At 45.5% G+C, this 19,016-nt stretch overlaps 1 protein-coding gene across 1 annotated transcript; it reads left to right on the top strand.

The window, feature by feature from the left end:
- Positions 1 to 259: 259 nt before the first annotated feature.
- Positions 260 to 18,856, top strand: LOC130377271 (solute carrier family 22 member 13-like). The gene is made up of 10 exons (XM_056584312.1): positions 260 to 634; positions 812 to 915; positions 13,847 to 14,001; positions 15,312 to 15,483; positions 15,570 to 15,690; positions 15,831 to 15,925; positions 16,060 to 16,274; positions 17,971 to 18,079; positions 18,413 to 18,607; positions 18,730 to 18,856. The coding sequence occupies exons 1-10, from the start codon at positions 260 to 262 to the stop codon at positions 18,791 to 18,793; spliced, it is 1,605 nt and encodes a 534-aa protein (XP_056440287.1). The 3' UTR covers positions 18,794 to 18,856.
- The last annotated feature ends 160 nt before the right edge of the window (positions 18,857 to 19,016 follow it).

Genomic DNA, 19,016 nt, shown 5'->3' on the forward strand with positions numbered 1-19,016 from the left:
TTTGGGTAATAAAAACTCTTGAAAGACTTTGGACTCTCTCTCTCTCTCTCTCTCTCTCTCTCTCTCTCTCTCTCTCTCTCTCTCTCTCTCTCTCTCTCTCTCTCTCTCTCTCTCTCTCTCTCTCTCTCTCTCTCTCTCTCTCTAAGGCAGAGGAGCTGTGGATAACTAACTCTCCGATAGACAACACTTCCAAGTGCTCTTTAGAAGGCTGCTCATAGGCTTCTAACTCATAAACACAGTCCTCCATCCTGGTACCATTATGAACGAGTTTGGACTTATCCTTGAGGAAATTGGGGGGTTTGGATTCTTCCAGAAACGCTTGTTGATAACATTATTCATTTTGAACACTAATCTTGGATTGGATGTGTTTCTTTCAATTTTTACTGGGATGAACTTCCCCCACCACTGCAACACGGACTGGATAATTGCCATTGGCCCTAACTTGACATCTGAAAAGCAGCTCAACCTCACCGTCCCCACTGGAGAAGATGGGAGGTATGAAAGCTGCACGATGTTCAAACCTGTGGACATGGATTTGGAAACAATTGAAGCATACGGGATTAATAGTACCACAAAATGCCATAACGGATGGGTTTACGATAAACCTGAAAGATCCTCCAGTTATGTAACAGAGGTAGGCCAAAGCAACTGAAAACGACACAATCTATTTTCTGTTTGTTTATAACTAATATGCCTTTGGCGAAAGGTTATTATTATTGCTATTATTTTAGTTTTTATAATCAACAACTATAGGACTTCTCTAGACCAAGAAATAGAGGATACATAATTTGTTTCCTTCTGTTTGGCCCAGTTTAATCTAGTGTGCGACAACAGTCTTTTAAATGAGGCAACACAGACCATCTACATGGCAGGTCTTTTGGTCGGAGCGCTGGTGTTTGGACCAATGGCCGACAGGTAGGTCTACAGAATCTCTTCACATCACGTAAAACAAATACTTAATTAAGGGATTGAAATTAGATTATGTTACAGTTACCTCTGCTCATAATAACAAAATGTGTCAGTAAACAGGGGTGGTTGGGAGTAAGGGAGGAGGCTATGCAGAGTCCTGGTGAACTCTGATCAAGTGAGTCTTGAGTCTTTTGCAGGAGCTGTTGAGTGACTCAGTGCTCCTGACATGGGCAGGGCACTAGTTCCACCACTGTGGTGCCAGATCACTAAACAAATCAAAGTTGTTTTGTTGTTTGACCTTTGCTTGCTCGTAGCGATGGCGGTACCAGACATCCAGCTGAGGTTGTTGAGAGGATTGTTCGAGCTGGGGTGTTTGGTCTAAATAAAGCTTGGATGTAGGCAGCGGCAGTTCCATTGACCGCCTTGTAGGCCAGTACCATCTTCTTGAATCTGATGCGATCTACTACAGGGAGCCAGTGGAGGCTATGCTAAAGGAGGGTTACATTGGAGAATTTTGGTAGGTTGAACACAAGGTGAACTGCACTGTTCTGGATACACTGCAAAGGTTTGATCGCGGAGGCAGTGAGCTCAGCCATGAGTGAGTTGCAGTAGTCTAGGCGGGAGATGTCAAGCACTTGGACCCGGAGCCGAGCTGTTTCTCTCATGAGGAAGGTCTGGATCCTGCAGATGTTGTAGAGAGCAAATCTAAAGGATCAGGCCACCGCTGTGATGTTTGCGTTGCAGCATAACGATTGTCCAGTACCACAGCAAGGTTTCAGCAGTCTGTGCTGGAGATACCGTGATGTCCTCGACAGTGACCAATACGACCATGTGAGGGCAATCTTTCCCTGGCACAAGGAGAAGCTCAGTCTTGCACAAGTAAATCTCCAAGTGATTAACAACTGCTTATGTCAGACAGATATTCTGAGATGCGTGTTGCAATGAGGGGGCTTTCAGAGGAGGAGAAAGAGAGGTATATCTGAGTGGCGTCAGTGTAGCAGTGATGATATTTGTGATGTGATTAGAGTCCAGGGATCTAGTATATAGGGAGAACAGAATGGGTCCCAGCACTGAGTCTTGAGGGACACTGGTGTTAAAAGTGCAGGGCTTGGACACGGAGTAGTGTAGGAGCCAGAATGAAAAGAACATTTTCTTTCATGTGGTATTTTGTGTTTCTCTGAGTCATCTCCCTATAGTAGCTGGACAATGCGTGTGACCTTGACGTCTATATAAGGGCGACGCTACCTGGGGGGCGTGACTGGAGCAGAAAGACAGTCTTTGACCTAGTGCCAGAGATTAGAGCTGAATCCTATGATTATATAATGATTATTATTGGTCGTTTGTTATTGGATTTCTGTGCTAGTCATGGATTATCCATAACAAACACCATGTTCGAACATAAGGGTGCTCATAAGTGTACCTGGTACCAGAGTACCCTAGGCCGAAGATCGATGATCGATTTCGTGATCGTGTCATCTGATCTGAGGCCGCATGTTTTGGACACTCGGGTAAAGAGAGGGGCGGAACTGTCAACCGACCACCATCTGGTTGTGAGTTGGATCAGGGAATGGGGGAAATTTCCGGATAGACCTGGTAAGCCCAAACGAGTAGTGCGGGTGAACTGGGAACGTCTGGAGGAGGCCCCCGTCCTAGGTATCTTCAACTCACACCTCCGGCGGAGCTTTTCTGGCATTCCTGTGGAGGTTGGGGGCATTGAGCCGGAGTGGGCGGTGTTCAAAGCCTCCATTGCTGAAGCTGCGGTGGCAAGCTGTGGCCTCAGGGTCTTAGGCTCCTCAAGGGGCGGTAACCCTCGGACACCGTGGTGGACACCGGTGGTCAGGGAAGCCGTCCGACTGAAGAAGGAGGCCTTCCGGGATATGATATCCTGGAGGACTCCTGACTCGGTTGCAGGGTACCGACAGGCTCGAAGGGCTGCAGCGGCTGCCGTGTCGGAGGCTAAGCAGCGGGTGTGGGAGAAGTTCGGAGAGGCCATGGAGAAGGACTTTCGGTCGGCACCAAAGTGTTTCTGGAAGACTATCCGGCACCTCAGGAGGGGGAAACGGGGAACCATCCAAGCTGTGTACAGTAAGGATGGGACTCTGTTGACCTCAACTGAGGAGGTCGTCGGACGTTGGAAGGAACACTTTGAGGAACTCCTGAATCCGAATAACACGCCCTCTATGTTGGAGGCAGAGCTCGAGGTTGATGGTGTTTCGTCGTCAATTTCCCTGGTGGAGGTCACTGAGGTAGTCAAACATCTCCGCAGTGGCAAAGCCCCAGGGATTGATGAGATCCAGCCAGAAATGCTAAAGGCTCTGGGTGTTGAGGGGCTGTCATGGTTGACACGCCTATTCAACATCGCGTGGGAGTCGGGTACAGTGCCAAAGGAGTGGCAAACCGGGGTGGTGGTTCCCCTGTTCAAAAAGGGGGACCAGAGAGTGTGTGCCAATTACCGGGGTATCACACTTCTCAGCCTCCCTGGTAAAGTCTACTCCAAGGTGCTGGAAAGGAGGGTTCGGCCGATCGTCGAACCTCAGATTGAAGAGGAACAATGCGGTTTTCGCCCCGGACGTGGAACTACGGACCAGCTCTTTACTCTCGCAAGGATCCTGGAGGGGGCCTGGGAGTATGCCCATCCGGTCTACATGTGTTTTGTGGATCTGGAGAAGGCGTATGACCGGGTCCCCCGGGAGAAACTGTGGGAGGTGCTGCGGGAGTATGGGGTAAGGGGGTCTATCCTCAGGGCCATCCAATCTTTGTACTCCCAAAGCGAGAGCTGTGTTCGTGTTCTCGGCAGCCAGTCAGTTTCGTTCTCAGTGGGTGCTGGTCTCCGCCAGGGCTGCGCCTTGTCACCAATCCTGTTTGTGATATACATGGACAGGATATCGAGGCGTAGTCGTGGTGGGGAGGGGTTGCAGTTCGGTGGTCTGAGGATCTCGTCACTGCTTTTTGCAGATGATGTGGTCCTCATTGGATCATCGGCCTGTGACCTTCAGCACTCACTGGATCGGCTGGCGGCCGAGTGTGAGGCGGCTGGGATGAGGATCAGCACCGCTAAATCTGAGGCCATGACTCTTAGCAGGAAACCGGTGGATTGCTTACTCCGGGTAGGAAATGAGTCCTTAGCCCAAGTGAAGGAGTTCAAGTACCTCGGGGTCTTGTTCGCGAGTGAGGGTACTATGGAGCGTGAGATTGGCCGGAGAATCGGAGCAGCGGGGGCGGTATTGCGTTCGCTTTACCGCACCGTTGTAACGAAAAGAGAGCTGAGCCGCAAGGCAAAGCTCTCGATCTACCGGTCGATCTTCGTTCCTATCCTCACCTATGGTCATGAGGGCTGGGTGATGACCGAAAGGACGAGATCGCGGGTACAAGCGGCCGAGATGAGTTTTCTCAGAAGGGTGGCTGGCGTCTCCCTTAGGGATAGGGTGAGAAGCTCAGCCATCCGTGAGGAACTCGGATTAGAGCCGCTGCTCCTTTACTTAGAAAGGAGTCAGCTGAGGTGGTTCGGGCATCTGGTAAGGATGCCCACTGGGCGCCTTCCTTGGGAGGTGTTTCAGGCACGTCCAGTGGGGAGGAAACCTCGGGGAAGACCCAGGACTAGGTGGAGAGATTATATCTCAACACTGGCCTGGGAACGCCTCGGGATCCCCCCGTCAGAGCTGGTCAATGTGGCCCGGGAAAGGGAAGTCTGGGGCCCCCTGCTTGAGCTGCTCCCCCCGCGACCCGACCCCGGATAAGCGGATGACGATGAGGATGAGGAGGATTATATTTGCAATCCTTATTTTGAATTACCTGCAGAACTTTTGAGTTTTGCATTTTCATTTAGTCTTATCTAACCACAGTGGTTAATTTAGGACAGGAGTTAACTGCAACAAATAGTTCCATGTGAACTGATAGGTGTCAGTAATGCCGAGTTCAGCGGGAGTGGTGAGGAGAATCTGGTTTTCCACTGTGTCGAACGACAGGTTAAGGAGAATCAGAACCGAAGAGAGGGACGAGGCTCACCGTGAGGAGGGCAATCTAGAAGCCTGACTGATAAGGGTTAACCACATTGCTTTGTGAGAGATAGTAGGACAGTTGGTTAGAGATGGCAAGTTCCAGTGTTTTAGAAAGGATTGAAGGAAGTTGTGTCATTCCGGATGTCAGTGGCGTCAAGGGTGGGTTTCTTAATGAGCGGCTTGATTCTAGCAGTCTTAAAGGATGCTGAAATAAGGCCTGAAGTGAGGGAGGAGTTATATTAGAGTGGGGAGGAATGGCAAAATGTTGCTTGAGACGGCCTGGATAAGGTAGAAGGGAATCGAGTAAAGGTGGCAGGCTGGGTGGTTAGACGTAACTATTCTGTTGACATCTTCGGAGTAGAGAGCAGAAAGTGGATAAAAATAGAGGTTGGGATAGGGGAAAGGAGGATGCCGGCAGCAGTGAAAGAGGAGCTGATGTCTTTCACCTTCTTGGTAAAGTAGCTAACAAATTCCTCAGCTGTGAGGGAGCAAGGAGGGGTGAGGAGGGAAGAGAATGTCATGTTACTACATTAATCAGAAACTGACTTTAAGAACAGGTGGCTTTATTTAATTAACTCCGTGAGCTAGTGACTCAAGCGTGGCTTTTCATTGTCTTATTCTAATGATACAGGTTGGTTAATATACAATTAGTTACAAGGGGCGCACACCTAGTGGTTGGTGGTAAGATTTAACTTAATATTAATTGTATACTCTTATTACAGAGAATATGGAAAACGGTTTCCTGAGTTTGGAGACAGAGCAGTTTACTTTGGTGCTATAGAAGGCAGATTTGGCTGTTGACTAGGGGTGTAACGGTATGAAAATTTAACCTCATTGTGATCAAATTATCCCGGTTTTTGGTATTATCGCGGTACTTTTAAAAGTGTGTTCAATATGTTCAGAAAGCACTACGGAAACTGAAATAGAGCAACTTTTAACATCGAAGGAACAAGGGTTAAGCGTGAAAACATCTTATTTGTCAGGAAACAGTAGTGCAGGCTTAATCAAAGCTTTTCAAGAAAAATCTAAGAAACACCACTTTTAAAATGTAAAACTGTACACATGAACACTGTACAAGTAAAGTTTAAAAAAATAGTGCATTTAAAATAAATAGCCACTAACAATCTATTAATAGTAATCAAATCCAGATGTTCAAGTATTGATGGCATTAAAATAAAAACAAAAACAATATGTAAACAAATCAATGGAACGGAAACTGATTGTATACTTATTCTCTCCATCATCAACAAATAAGATGCTGGTGATCCAGCATCATGGCTGTCTATATTCACTTGAGATTGAAATGTAAAAATGTCAACATATTTACCTTGTCTGGTTTAAGGGAAACAATGTACCCACTGGCACTGAATAATCTCTCTGATGGAACACTGGTTGCTGGGATACACTAATGTTTTTTTGTAATCCTGGCATGATGAGGCAGCTCTGATTCATGGCCCCTCCACCACAACAGTGGATCATCCTTGGCTGGAATGGATGGCAGAGACATGTAGACCTTGACTTCCTCCTTCACTGAATCTCCTGGGGTGTCTGGAACTGAACCCTCTTCAGATCTCTGCTGCCTTGTTGAGTTGATTTTTTTTAGCAACCCAGCCAGGCCTTTCCCTTCTGATGCTACTGCTGGTGCTTTGTGGATCCTGCCTGACTTGTAAAGGTGTCAGCTTCAAGGCCTAATGGACACAGCTGTCAACTACATCATCCACAGGATCATATAAAAAGTTAGTTTTGTACCTGGGGTCAATGAAACAAGCCATCTTCATGACATCCTTTGCTTTCTCTGTGTACTGCTTATTTAGGTCTTCTCTCATTACCTGTTTCATCTGCTTGGTCAGGGGCCGGCCGGATCCTCAACATTTTCCTCCAGGACATCACCAGTGATGTGGTCAAGAACTGGCTTAATGGCTGATAAAGTGACTCATGTCTCTGAGCCGAGTGCATCTGTAAATTTTCTCAGTGGTTCAAGGAGCTGGCAGAATTGCTCCATAACAACTATGTCACCATCCTTGGGCATCAGATGCCAAACTCCCCTTTCTGCAGCCAGTGATGCACAGACTGCCAGTGTTGCACAGCCTGCTGCTGGCTGAGGAAACGATCAAGCATCTTGTATGTAGATCCCAATCTGGTCACGACATCATGGATGAGAGCCTTCTGTGGCAAGTTGAGGGCAGCTTGCATTTCTGTCAGTCCTCTCTTTCTCTTCCAGCTCCATGAGAAGCCCTGGACCAGGTGACGACAGGCCCTGATTGCTGTTTCAACTCTCAGAATTTTCAGAGCCTTTGAGATGGCCAGATTCAAATTGTGACCAAAGCATCCAAGCCACAGATCTGGAAACTGTTCAAAGGCCTTGATCATAATCGTTGCATTATCTGTCGTTATGGAGACCAGATCTGTCTTGTTTATCTCACACTCTATTTTCAAAAAACTCTGTAATATTTTGAATATCTTCTGGAAAAAATTGGGTTTCTAAGCAGTGTGATTCCAGTTGCCAGTCTGGGGAGAGATAATGAATTGTAAAGCTGATGTATGGTAGACCACCCCCTCTTTCACTGGTCCAGAGGTCAGTAGTTGCAGCAAAGAATTCACCGTGAGCCAAACTTTTATTAAGATCAGCTTTGACTATGTTGTACATCTTTGGTATTTCAGTCTTAGAAAAATAATTGCGTGAAGGCACTTTGTAAAGAGGCACGGCAACCTTCATCATCCTTAGAAAGCCAGGCCTCTCAACCATCTGGAAAGGCTGCAGTCAGATCTTACATTTACATTTACATTTACATTTAGGGAATTTAGCAGACGCTTTTATTCAAAGCGACTTACAATAAGTACATTTGTCATAAGAAGTGCATCAATATATCGCTGTCGGTACAGAAAGGATGTTCATAGAACCAAGTGCAAGTACCACAATCGCTAGGCTAATCAATTCCCGTGTTACAGCCATGATAGCAGCAGTTGCTACACAGTTAAGTGCTTTAATACAATACAGTGCAATACAATACAATGCAATACAATGGTGGCCAGAAGGGGGGGGGGGGTGGCTATGCAGTGTCGAGGTGGACTCTGAACAGGTGAGTCTTGAGTCACCTGTTCAGATCTTCAGATCTTGAGCATTTATGGATGCAGGCGCATAAGCAGACTTTTTTTGTAATCCTTGCTCAAGTGTCTGTGTCACGGATGAACCAGTAGCAGTACTTTGTTGCCTAACTCTCTGTCCTCTCTGTAAAAAAAAAAGAATAAGCATGTCATTATTGTTATTAATTATTATGGGGATCATCATCATTAGGCTACTATTCATGTCAATATGCCGAGTGTGAGGCGGCTGGGATGAGGATCAGCACCGCTAAATCTGAGGCCATGACTCTTAGCAGGAAACCGGTGGATTGCTTACTCCGGGTAGGAAATGAGTCCTTAGCCCAAGTGAAGGAGTTCAAGTACCTCGGGGTCTTGTTCGCGAGTGAGGGTACTATGGAGCGTGAGATTGGCCGGAGAATCGGAGCAGCGGGGGCGGTATTGCGTTCGCTTTACCGCACCGTTGTAACGAAAAGAGAGCTGAGCCGCAAGGCAAAGCTCTCGATCTACCGGTCGATCTTCGTTCCTATCCTCACCTATGGTCATGAGGGCTGGGTGATGACCGAAAGGACGAGATCGCGGGTACAAGCGGCCGAGATGAGTTTTCTCAGAAGGGTGGCTGGCGTCTCCCTTAGGGATAGGGTGAGAAGCTCAGCCATCCGTGAGGAACTCGGATTAGAGCCGCTGCTCCTTTACTTAGAAAGGAGTCAGCTGAGGTGGTTCGGGCATCTGGTAAGGATGCCCACTGGGCGCCTTCCTTGGGAGGTGTTTCAGGCACGTCCAGTGGGGAGGAAACCTCGGGGAAGACCCAGGACTAGGTGGAGAGATTATATCTCAACACTGGCCTGGGAACGCCTCGGGATCCCCCCGTCAGAGCTGGTCAATGTGGCCCGGGAAAGGGAAGTCTGGGGCCCCCTGCTTGAGCTGCTCCCCCCGCGACCCGACCCCGGATAAGCGGATGACGATGAGGATGAGGAGGATTATATTTGCAATCCTTATTTTGAATTACCTGCAGAACTTTTGAGTTTTGCATTTTCATTTAGTCTTATCTAACCACAGTGGTTAATTTAGGACAGGAGTTAACTGCAACAAATAGTTCCATGTGAACTGATAGGTGTCAGTAATGCCGAGTTCAGCGGGAGTGGTGAGGAGAATCTGGTTTTCCACTGTGTCGAACGACAGGTTAAGGAGAATCAGAACCGAAGAGAGGGACGAGGCTCACCGTGAGGAGGGCAATCTAGAAGCCTGACTGATAAGGGTTAACCACATTGCTTTGTGAGAGATAGTAGGACAGTTGGTTAGAGATGGCAAGTTCCAGTGTTTTAGAAAGGATTGAAGGAAGTTGTGTCATTCCGGATGTCAGTGGCGTCAAGGGTGGGTTTCTTAATGAGCGGCTTGATTCTAGCAGTCTTAAAGGATGCTGAAATAAGGCCTGAAGTGAGGGAGGAGTTATATTAGAGTGGGGAGGAATGGCAAAATGTTGCTTGAGACGGCCTGGATAAGGTAGAAGGGAATCGAGTAAAGGTGGCAGGCTGGGTGGTTAGACGTAACTATTCTGTTGACATCTTCGGAGTAGAGAGCAGAAAGTGGATAAAAATAGAGGTTGGGATAGGGGAAAGGAGGATGCCGGCAGCAGTGAAAGAGGAGCTGATGTCTTTCACCTTCTTGGTAAAGTAGCTAACAAATTCCTCAGCTGTGAGGGAGCAAGGAGGGGTGAGGAGGGAAGAGAATGTCATGTTACTACATTAATCAGAAACTGACTTTAAGAACAGGTGGCTTTATTTAATTAACTCCGTGAGCTAGTGACTCAAGCGTGGCTTTTCATTGTCTTATTCTAATGATACAGGTTGGTTAATATACAATTAGTTACAAGGGGCGCACACCTAGTGGTTGGTGGTAAGATTTAACTTAATATTAATTGTATACTCTTATTACAGAGAATATGGAAAACGGTTTCCTGAGTTTGGAGACAGAGCAGTTTACTTTGGTGCTATAGAAGGCAGATTTGGCTGTTGACTAGGGGTGTAACGGTATGAAAATTTAACCTCATTGTGATCAAATTATCCCGGTTTTTGGTATTATCGCGGTACTTTTAAAAGTGTGTTCAATATGTTCAGAAAGCACTACGGAAACTGAAATAGAGCAACTTTTAACATCGAAGGAACAAGGGTTAAGCGTGAAAACATCTTATTTGTCAGGAAACAGTAGTGCAGGCTTAATCAAAGCTTTTCAAGAAAAATCTAAGAAACACCACTTTTAAAATGTAAAACTGTACACATGAACACTGTACAAGTAAAGTTTAAAAAAATAGTGCATTTAAAATAAATAGCCACTAACAATCTATTAATAGTAATCAAATCCAGATGTTCAAGTATTGATGGCATTAAAATAAAAACAAAAACAATATGTAAACAAATCAATGGAACGGAAACTGATTGTATACTTATTCTCTCCATCATCAACAAATAAGATGCTGGTGATCCAGCATCATGGCTGTCTATATTCACTTGAGATTGAAATGTAAAAATGTCAACATATTTACCTTGTCTGGTTTAAGGGAAACAATGTACCCACTGGCACTGAATAATCTCTCTGATGGAACACTGGTTGCTGGGATACACTAATGTTTTTTTGTAATCCTGGCATGATGAGGCAGCTCTGATTCATGGCCCCTCCACCACAACAGTGGATCATCCTTGGCTGGAATGGATGGCAGAGACATGTAGACCTTGACTTCCTCCTTCACTGAATCTCCTGGGGTGTCTGGAACTGAACCCTCTTCAGATCTCTGCTGCCTTGTTGAGTTGATTTTTTTTAGCAACCCAGCCAGGCCTTTCCCTTCTGATGCTACTGCTGGTGCTTTGTGGATCCTGCCTGACTTGTAAAGGTGTCAGCTTCAAGGCCTAATGGACACAGCTGTCAACTACATCATCCACAGGATCATATAAAAAGTTAGTTTTGTACCTGGGGTCAATGAAACAAGCCATCTTCATGACATCCTTTGCTTTCTCTGTGTACTGCTTATTTAGGTCTTCTCTCATTACCTGTTTCATCTGCTTGGTCAGGGGCCGGCCGGATCCTCAACATTTTCCTCCAGGACATCACCAGTGATGTGGTCAAGAACTGGCTTAATGGCTGATAAAGTGACTCATGTCTCTGAGCCGAGTGCATCTGTAAATTTTCTCAGTGGTTCAAGGAGCTGGCAGAATTGCTCCATAACAACTATGTCACCATCCTTGGGCATCAGATGCCAAACTCCCCTTTCTGCAGCCAGTGATGCACAGACTGCCAGTGTTGCACAGCCTGCTGCTGGCTGAGGAAACGATCAAGCATCTTGTATGTAGATCCCAATCTGGTCACGACATCATGGATGAGAGCCTTCTGTGGCAAGTTGAGGGCAGCTTGCATTTCTGTCAGTCCTCTCTTTCTCTTCCAGCTCCATGAGAAGCCCTGGACCAGGTGACGACAGGCCCTGATTGCTGTTTCAACTCTCAGAATTTTCAGAGCCTTTGAGATGGCCAGATTCAAATTGTGACCAAAGCATCCAAGCCACAGATCTGGAAACTGTTCAAAGGCCTTGATCATAATCGTTGCATTATCTGTCGTTATGGAGACCAGATCTGTCTTGTTTATCTCACACTCTATTTTCAAAAAACTCTGTAATATTTTGAATATCTTCTGGAAAAAATTGGGTTTCTAAGCAGTGTGATTCCAGTTGCCAGTCTGGGGAGAGATAATGAATTGTAAAGCTGATGTATGGTAGACCACCCCCTCTTTCACTGGTCCAGAGGTCAGTAGTTGCAGCAAAGAATTCACCGTGAGCCAAACTTTTATTAAGATCAGCTTTGACTATGTTGTACATCTTTGGTATTTCAGTCTTAGAAAAATAATTGCGTGAAGGCACTTTGTAAAGAGGCACGGCAACCTTCATCATCCTTAGAAAGCCAGGCCTCTCAACCATCTGGAAAGGCTGCAGTCAGATCTTACATTTACATTTACATTTACATTTAGGGAATTTAGCAGACGCTTTTATTCAAAGCGACTTACAATAAGTACATTTGTCATAAGAAGTGCATCAATATATCGCTGTCGGTACAGAAAGGATGTTCATAGAACCAAGTGCAAGTACCACAATCGCTAGGCTAATCAATTCCCGTGTTACAGCCATGATAGCAGCAGTTGCTACACAGTTAAGTGCTTTAATACAATACAGTGCAATACAATACAATGCAATACAATGGTGGCCAGAAGGGGGGGGGGGGTGGCTATGCAGTGTCGAGGTGGACTCTGAACAGGTGAGTCTTGAGTCACCTGTTCAGATCTTCAGATCTTGAGCATTTATGGATGCAGGCGCATAAGCAGACTTTTTTTGTAATCCTTGCTCAAGTGTCTGTGTCACGGATGAACCAGTAGCAGTACTTTGTTGCCTAACTCTCTGTCCTCTCTGTAAAAAAAAAAGAATAAGCATGTCATTATTGTTATTAATTATTATGGGGATCATCATCATTAGGCTACTATTCATGTCAATATATATACATTTTGCCTATAGTTTTTTTTATTGCTAAATCAAAAGAAAATGATCGGCTAGAAATTCATCATCTTACAGGGCAAACATGTTCCATGTTTTCAAAGACACGTGGTTCAGAACGCCACCGTGACTTAGTATATTTAAGCTATCCAACTTCGCTAGAATTTAACCATTTACTTAACTTGGACAAATATTAATTAAATGCATGTAATAAAATACTGTAATCTACTACTGTTTAATAAACGTGGGCATCCGTCTAGCTCTTAAGCTAAGGTTAAAAAATAGTGTCCTGATTAGCGCCACACTCCACCAATGAGTTTATTTGAAATGAAAACGGTAATTGTTATCGCCAACATTTGTATCGGGGTATACCGTTACATCGCTACTGTTGACACCTTGGAGGTCAATTCTGAGAGGAGGAGAAGGTAGTGAGAGAGTTCAACACTGGACTCTGATCTCTTCTATTTCCTTTCAGCTGCCCGTAACTCTGCTCTATGATCTGGGTAACTGCAACAGTGTGAGGTTCGAATGCACATCTGGTCAAGTGTTACCGGGGAAGGATCACCTTGGCAAGATTAGGGGTTCAGTCCCTCCCCCTCGCCCTGATGGGTTGTGTGTGTAACAAAAATTTGGGGGTTGAGGGGGCAGCTGGAGTTGCAGTTTCCTCAGGGGTGATCCTAGTCTCTGTAAGGGCTAGGAAGTGGAGAGTCAAGAGGGATGTGTTGGCCGAAATGGAGTCTGCCTTTATAACAGCTGATTGGCAGTTCCAGAGTCCCCCCATCACTTCAATGTCATTGTAGGTAGAGAGCGGTGGGTAGCACAGATTGGATCGATAGCAGCGCCGAGCATAGGGTCCTAGGTGGCGTCTTCTTTGGTTAGATATACTGACGTTGATGAGGTACGGCACATAGCTACAATGGGTGGGAGGAGAAATAGTTGCTGGTTTTCCTCGAGGGATTCCCGCAGAGAGACTCCCTGTGTCTTTGTTTGACCCAGTTTGCCTTGAAGGGGCCTGACATTAGAGCTGACGCAAAAGTGCAAAACCAAGCTAAGGCAGACTTAGCTCTGCCCTACAATCAATTCTATTGTCCACACCTGGTGATCAAAATGAGCTTGAACGACCACTTACTAACAACAGATAGTTAGAATTAGCACTTATAAAAGTATTAAAATATAGTAAAAATCATCCTCCATCAGTTTGAAAATGTATTATAGGCCTCTTATCCAAACGGTTAGTCTGCAGTTAGTTGCAATTTAATGCAGCATATTACATTTGTCCCTTGTTCTATTTTGTTGAAGCGATCTCCATGATGGTCCTCCTGTATTGCAGGCTTGGCCGTCGGTTTGTGGTCCTCCTCTCCATGTGTCTCCAGCTCCTGTTTGGTGTTGGCTCTGCCTTTGCTCCACACATCTATGTGTACATGGCTTTTCGGTTTGTAGTTGCTACCGCAGCATCAGGGATTTTAATTAATGCATTTGTATTAGGTGAGTAACTTTTTACAATTAACTTGTGTTGTCTTGTTAGAAGAAGCTGGTGTAAGTGTTTTCTTTGTTCTCATGCCCTGTGTCTCCCCCTGTTGCATGTGTATTTTATAGGTATTTTCTGCCAGTTACTAAATTACTTAAAGAGGTAGTTCGGAATTTTGGACATAGGGCCTGATTCCGAAGTGAGCATTGGTATTCTATATCACTGGAGACAGTTTCAACACATTTCATTCAGTCCTTCTAGTTGCAGAGTTCGCTCGTGCTAGGCTAGCGCAAGTCAACGGGCAATGCTAGCCTGCTATTAAAAACAGTCTTACCCACTCCACAGTACACCCGAGGTAAATCAATTATAACGCCAGACTATAGATTTAAATGTCTGTGTTGATAGAATAATGTTAGAAATAAAACTAACCATGCATCGCATGAATCATCGAGGGACTATTTTCTCAGCAGAAGCGGAATTCTACTATGCGCTGGTTAGGTTTGTAACTGAATCACGACAGAAGAACGTAAACAGAGAAGCGTGGGACAGAAGCGCAATTGAACGACTAGGCAACATGATGGTTCCATATGCTTTTAGAAATTGTAGAAATAAACGGTACAGATGGGCACCACAAAGTTTCCACCAATTTCCAGTGCGAGATCCAGAAAGGACTCATCTGTGGCTTGTTGCTGCTGGCTTTGACATCAAAACACCGGCTCGTACATGTACGGTTCGTTGGATACAACAAATTCATCATAATCGTCTTCAAAAGCAGATGCATCGCTAACTCCTCCAAACGTGGCCATATCTTGTTAATTTAATACGCTTGTAGAATTCCTTCGTTCACTGTACTCTGCGTTTGTATCAATGACAGCGGCAGGTAACCTAGGTATCAGTCCGCCGCTGCCGTAGCCTACGTACAGGAATATAAACACTGCTGCTGAGACCCCGCAATTCCCTCAAAATGCAATGCAATGCAAGGTTGGTTTTATTTCTAACATTATTCTATAAACAGACATTTAGATGTATAGTCTGTCGTTATAATTGATTTACCTCGGGTGTACTGTGGAGTGGGTACGACTGTTTTTAATAGCAGGCTAGCATTGCCCGTTGACTTGCGCTAGCCTAGCACGAGCGAACTCTGCAACTAGAAGGACTGAATGAAATGTGTTGAAAACTGTCTCCAGTGATATAGAATACCAATGCTCACTTCGGAATCAGGCCCTATGTCCAAAATTCCGAACTACCCCTTTAACTTTCATAAAAATCAAGTGAAAACAATTATTGTTTTCTGATGGGTGATTTTGATCATGTTTCCACTCTAAAGGGGCAGAGTGGACCAGTACCTCTAAAAGGGCCTTCGTCACAATCTCTGCACACACTTTTTTTGCTGTCGGACAGTTGGTGATGGCAGGCGTTGCCTACTTTATCCGTGATTGGAGGATTCTGCACCTAGCGTTCTCAGTCCCTCTGGTCCTGGCACTTCCAGCCGTATACTGGTCTGTTCACTCTTCTGTACTTCAACGTAACCCTAAGCCTTGTGTGCTTTAATGATCGGTCATGTTTGACCTGTGTGACGTTCCAGGCTCCTGCCTGAATCCGCCCGATGGCTCATGACCCAGGGAAGGATGAAGGAGGCATGTAAAGAGGTCCTGGTGGCAGCCAGGGTGAATGGAAGAACAATCTCTGAAGCCATGCTCAGCCAGGTGAGTTACCTATTGAAGGGAAGCCACACTTCTCCCTCCTCCAATAGAAAACACATTCAAAATCCAAAATCACCATGACCTGCAAAACCCTTTTTATTTTTTTTAATCACTTAACTTTTGTTTTATACCTTTTGTCTTAGTTGGAGTCTGAGAACACATCAAAAACTGGAAGCATGCCGGACTTGTTTAGGGTGTCTTATTTAAGGAAACGTGTTCTCATCATGAACTCTTTGTGGTGAGTATTGCTACTGCTTAGTACTGCTCCTTAAGTTTCTTCAAAATGCCATGTACACATTTTAGAACAAATGCTGATTCCAAATGACAACAATGATTAAGATTGCTAACACTTTTACGATGTCCTGTCTTTAGGTTCGCAACAAGTGTGGTTTACTTTGGAGTCAGCCTAAATGTTGAAAATTTTGGCTTGGATATCTACCTCACTCAGTTCATATTTGGCCTTGTAGAAATCCCTGCACGCATGGGCAGTATTTTATTCCTTGAGTACTTTGGGAGGAGAAAAAGTCAAGCAGCTGCCTTGTTCGGGGCCGGCACTGCTTGCCTTGTGATCCTTGCTATTCCAAAGGGTAACTATAATAGTTAGTTATAATAGCCTTTACCTTTTGCAGGATGTCATCCAACTAGAAATACATTTCTATCCCTACTGACTGCCAGAGGCAGTGCCTTACTACTGGATGTATCCCCCACAAGTGCAGGTCGAGAGAAGATGTCCGACCGGGGAAACGGCTGGCTTCGGCATCAGAGTGTTCCCTGCTCGTAGGCCGTAAGGTAGCCCGTTTGGCACAGAGCCGAGGTATTGTTTCGTCCTATGACCGATACGGTGGGCTTGGTAGAGGGTTTCTCTACGGACCGGATAAAAAGCTGGCTTCGGTAAGAGTGTTCCCTGCTTAGATACCATAATGTAGCCGGCTCGGAACAGAGCCAAGAGATGAATGCACTCGTAGACCAATAGTACGGTTAGGGTCAGGAGATTGTTCCTTGAAATTGTATCGAGTGATGTACATGCAGTTCACCTATTAATAAATATGTAAATATAAATAATTTCTTAAATATCTAATAAAATATAATAAAATGGGTTTGAAAGGGTAAGATTTCTGATTAAGAAAGTTATCCTATCCTAAAAATCATATCATATCGTCATATTTGAATTCCTCATAACAAACTTTTAATATTGTGACCCCAATCTTACCCGCCCTACCGATGGAGGCCAAGGGCCTTCGCGTTCTTCCTTATCTTGGCGGCTTGCTTGTCTGTGCCCGGATCAGGGAGAGGGCAGTCCACGATAGAGTAAGTCACGTGGGGTAGTTGACCCCAGCAGTTGACAGGGGTCCCTGTCAACTACAGCAAGAGCTCCCTCTCACCCAACCAGGCCGTGGTGTTCATTTAGATGGGATTCGACTCCCGGCAGATGATTGCCTCCCCGTTGTTGCGCCGGGTAGATGCCGATGCCAATGCCAATCTAGGCCTCACACTGGCGGCATAGGATCCCACACCCCTGCCGGGCGATGGGGATGAAAGGGCAATACTATTCTGACCAGTGCAGGCACTCTGATGGAAAATGGAGGCAATGTCTGGCTTTCGGCAGTCTGAAAGCCTCTGACGGACTCAGGAGGGGCCAGACCTTGTCCAAGCAGGGGCTGGCCAACTGGATTTTGGAAGCCATCCCTGAGACATACAAGACCAAGGGCCTGCCCGTGCCCTTTAAGGTTAAATGCCATTCCACCATCTGTGTCTCCGGGCGGCATTGAGGGGTGTACCCTTAGAGGACATATGAGTGGCGGTGACCTGGGCTTCGCCATGCACCTGCCTGGTTCTACAGGGTCAATGTAGCTGCCCCCACGCTGTTGCGGCAGCTGTCCTGCCTAGGCCAGCAGCCTGCACTCAATGAGATGGGTGCAAGAATCCTCTTGACTTCGTTGGTATATGTCATCCAGTGCTAAAGCACTGCCTCTGACAGTCAGTAGGAATGAAATGGAACGAGAGTTACCCATGTAACTACTGTTCTATGAATTCCGGATGAATGCCAGAGTTTTCTGTCACTGTTCTCTGATAATGTTCAGGATGAATTTTATGCTATTTGGCGGATAGCGCCCTACGTCACTCAGGGTCACAACGTCACTACTTTGGTATACACACTCGAGCTGCACATGCGAAGAGGGAGACATCTATTGCTAAAGCACTGCCTCTGGAACTCAGTAGGAATTCATGGAACTTAGTTACATGCGTGACTCTCAATTTATAAAATTATTCTATGACCCATAGACCTTCCTGTGGTTGTGACGGTCATCGCTGTACTTGGGAAGTATGCTGCTACATCTTCCTTTACTATGCTCTATGTGTTCACTGCAGAGCTGTACCCCACTATCCTCAGGTAAACCGCCTAAAGTCCTCCTAAACTATGAAAAATAAGATATAACTTCCATCACTTTTTTCCACAGGCAGAGAAGAAAACATTAGAAGGATTTTTTGGTTGCATCATTTGAAGTTTAAGACATGCATCTGAGGTCAATTCAGTCCCCAAAGTTGTCTTGATGTCATGAATACCTTTTTATAACAATGTGGATATAAATGGGCATATAGGCATCCCAATTGTGTGATTGGTTGAACATTTTCTAACATAGAGTTGTTGGCGAAGACATGCAGAAAGATTCCCAATCTTTTTAAGATGATAGATGTTTACAGGCGATTTGTTTAATGGTTCTAGGCAGAGTGGGGTAGGGCTGAACTCCACGTGTGCTCGTATCGGGGGCATCCTAGCCCCTCTCATCAGGCTGCTAGATGTGTACCACTCTGCCATCCCTATGGTGTTGTATGGCACCATTCCCCTCATAGGCGGGATCCTCTGCTTTCTACTGCCAGAGACCCTCAACACAGAACTTCAGGACCACACCCAACAAAGGTCAGGACACGGATGGTAGTCTTAAAAAGTGTAGTTTCAATGGATTTATTGACAAAAATGTTTGAATGGTTTGCTTTATGCTTCTGTGTTTTTCATTTTTTTGTAATTTTTTTTACCTTCAGAACCAAAAAGGATGCTGATGCTGAATGTCATGATAACCCATCAACTGGAAGCACAAAGTTCTAAATGATTTCCCAATCTGTTAATCTGTTGTATGATTGTACTTAAATCATACTTAATAAAGGTAATAGTGGCTAATGCCAGCCACCAAGCTAATGCAGTGTTTCCCACACATATACATATACTTGCCGCCAGGGGCGGAAGGTGTATAGGGGCGATTTGGGCGACGCACTACAAACTGGGAGAAAGAGGATTTTTTTTCTAACAAATTCTATCACAGCAAAAGTAG

The sequence above is a fragment of the Gadus chalcogrammus genome, chromosome 23, assembly GCF_026213295.1.
Source record: "Gadus chalcogrammus isolate NIFS_2021 chromosome 23, NIFS_Gcha_1.0, whole genome shotgun sequence".
NCBI classification, from domain to species: Eukaryota; Metazoa; Chordata; class Actinopteri; order Gadiformes; family Gadidae; genus Gadus; species Gadus chalcogrammus.

Excerpts from the sequence above, each read along its gene's own strand:
- LOC130377271 (XM_056584312.1), top strand. The coding sequence starts at position 260 with ATGAACGAGTTTGGACTTATCCTTGAGGAAATTGGGGGGTTTGGATTC. Across the intron at positions 916-13,846 it reads TTTGGACCAATGGCCGACAG|GCTTGGCCGTCGGTTTGTGG; the intron begins GTAGGTCTACAG and ends CCTGTATTGCAG. Across the intron at positions 14,002-15,311 it reads AATTAATGCATTTGTATTAG|GGGCAGAGTGGACCAGTACC; the intron begins GTGAGTAACTTT and ends TCCACTCTAAAG.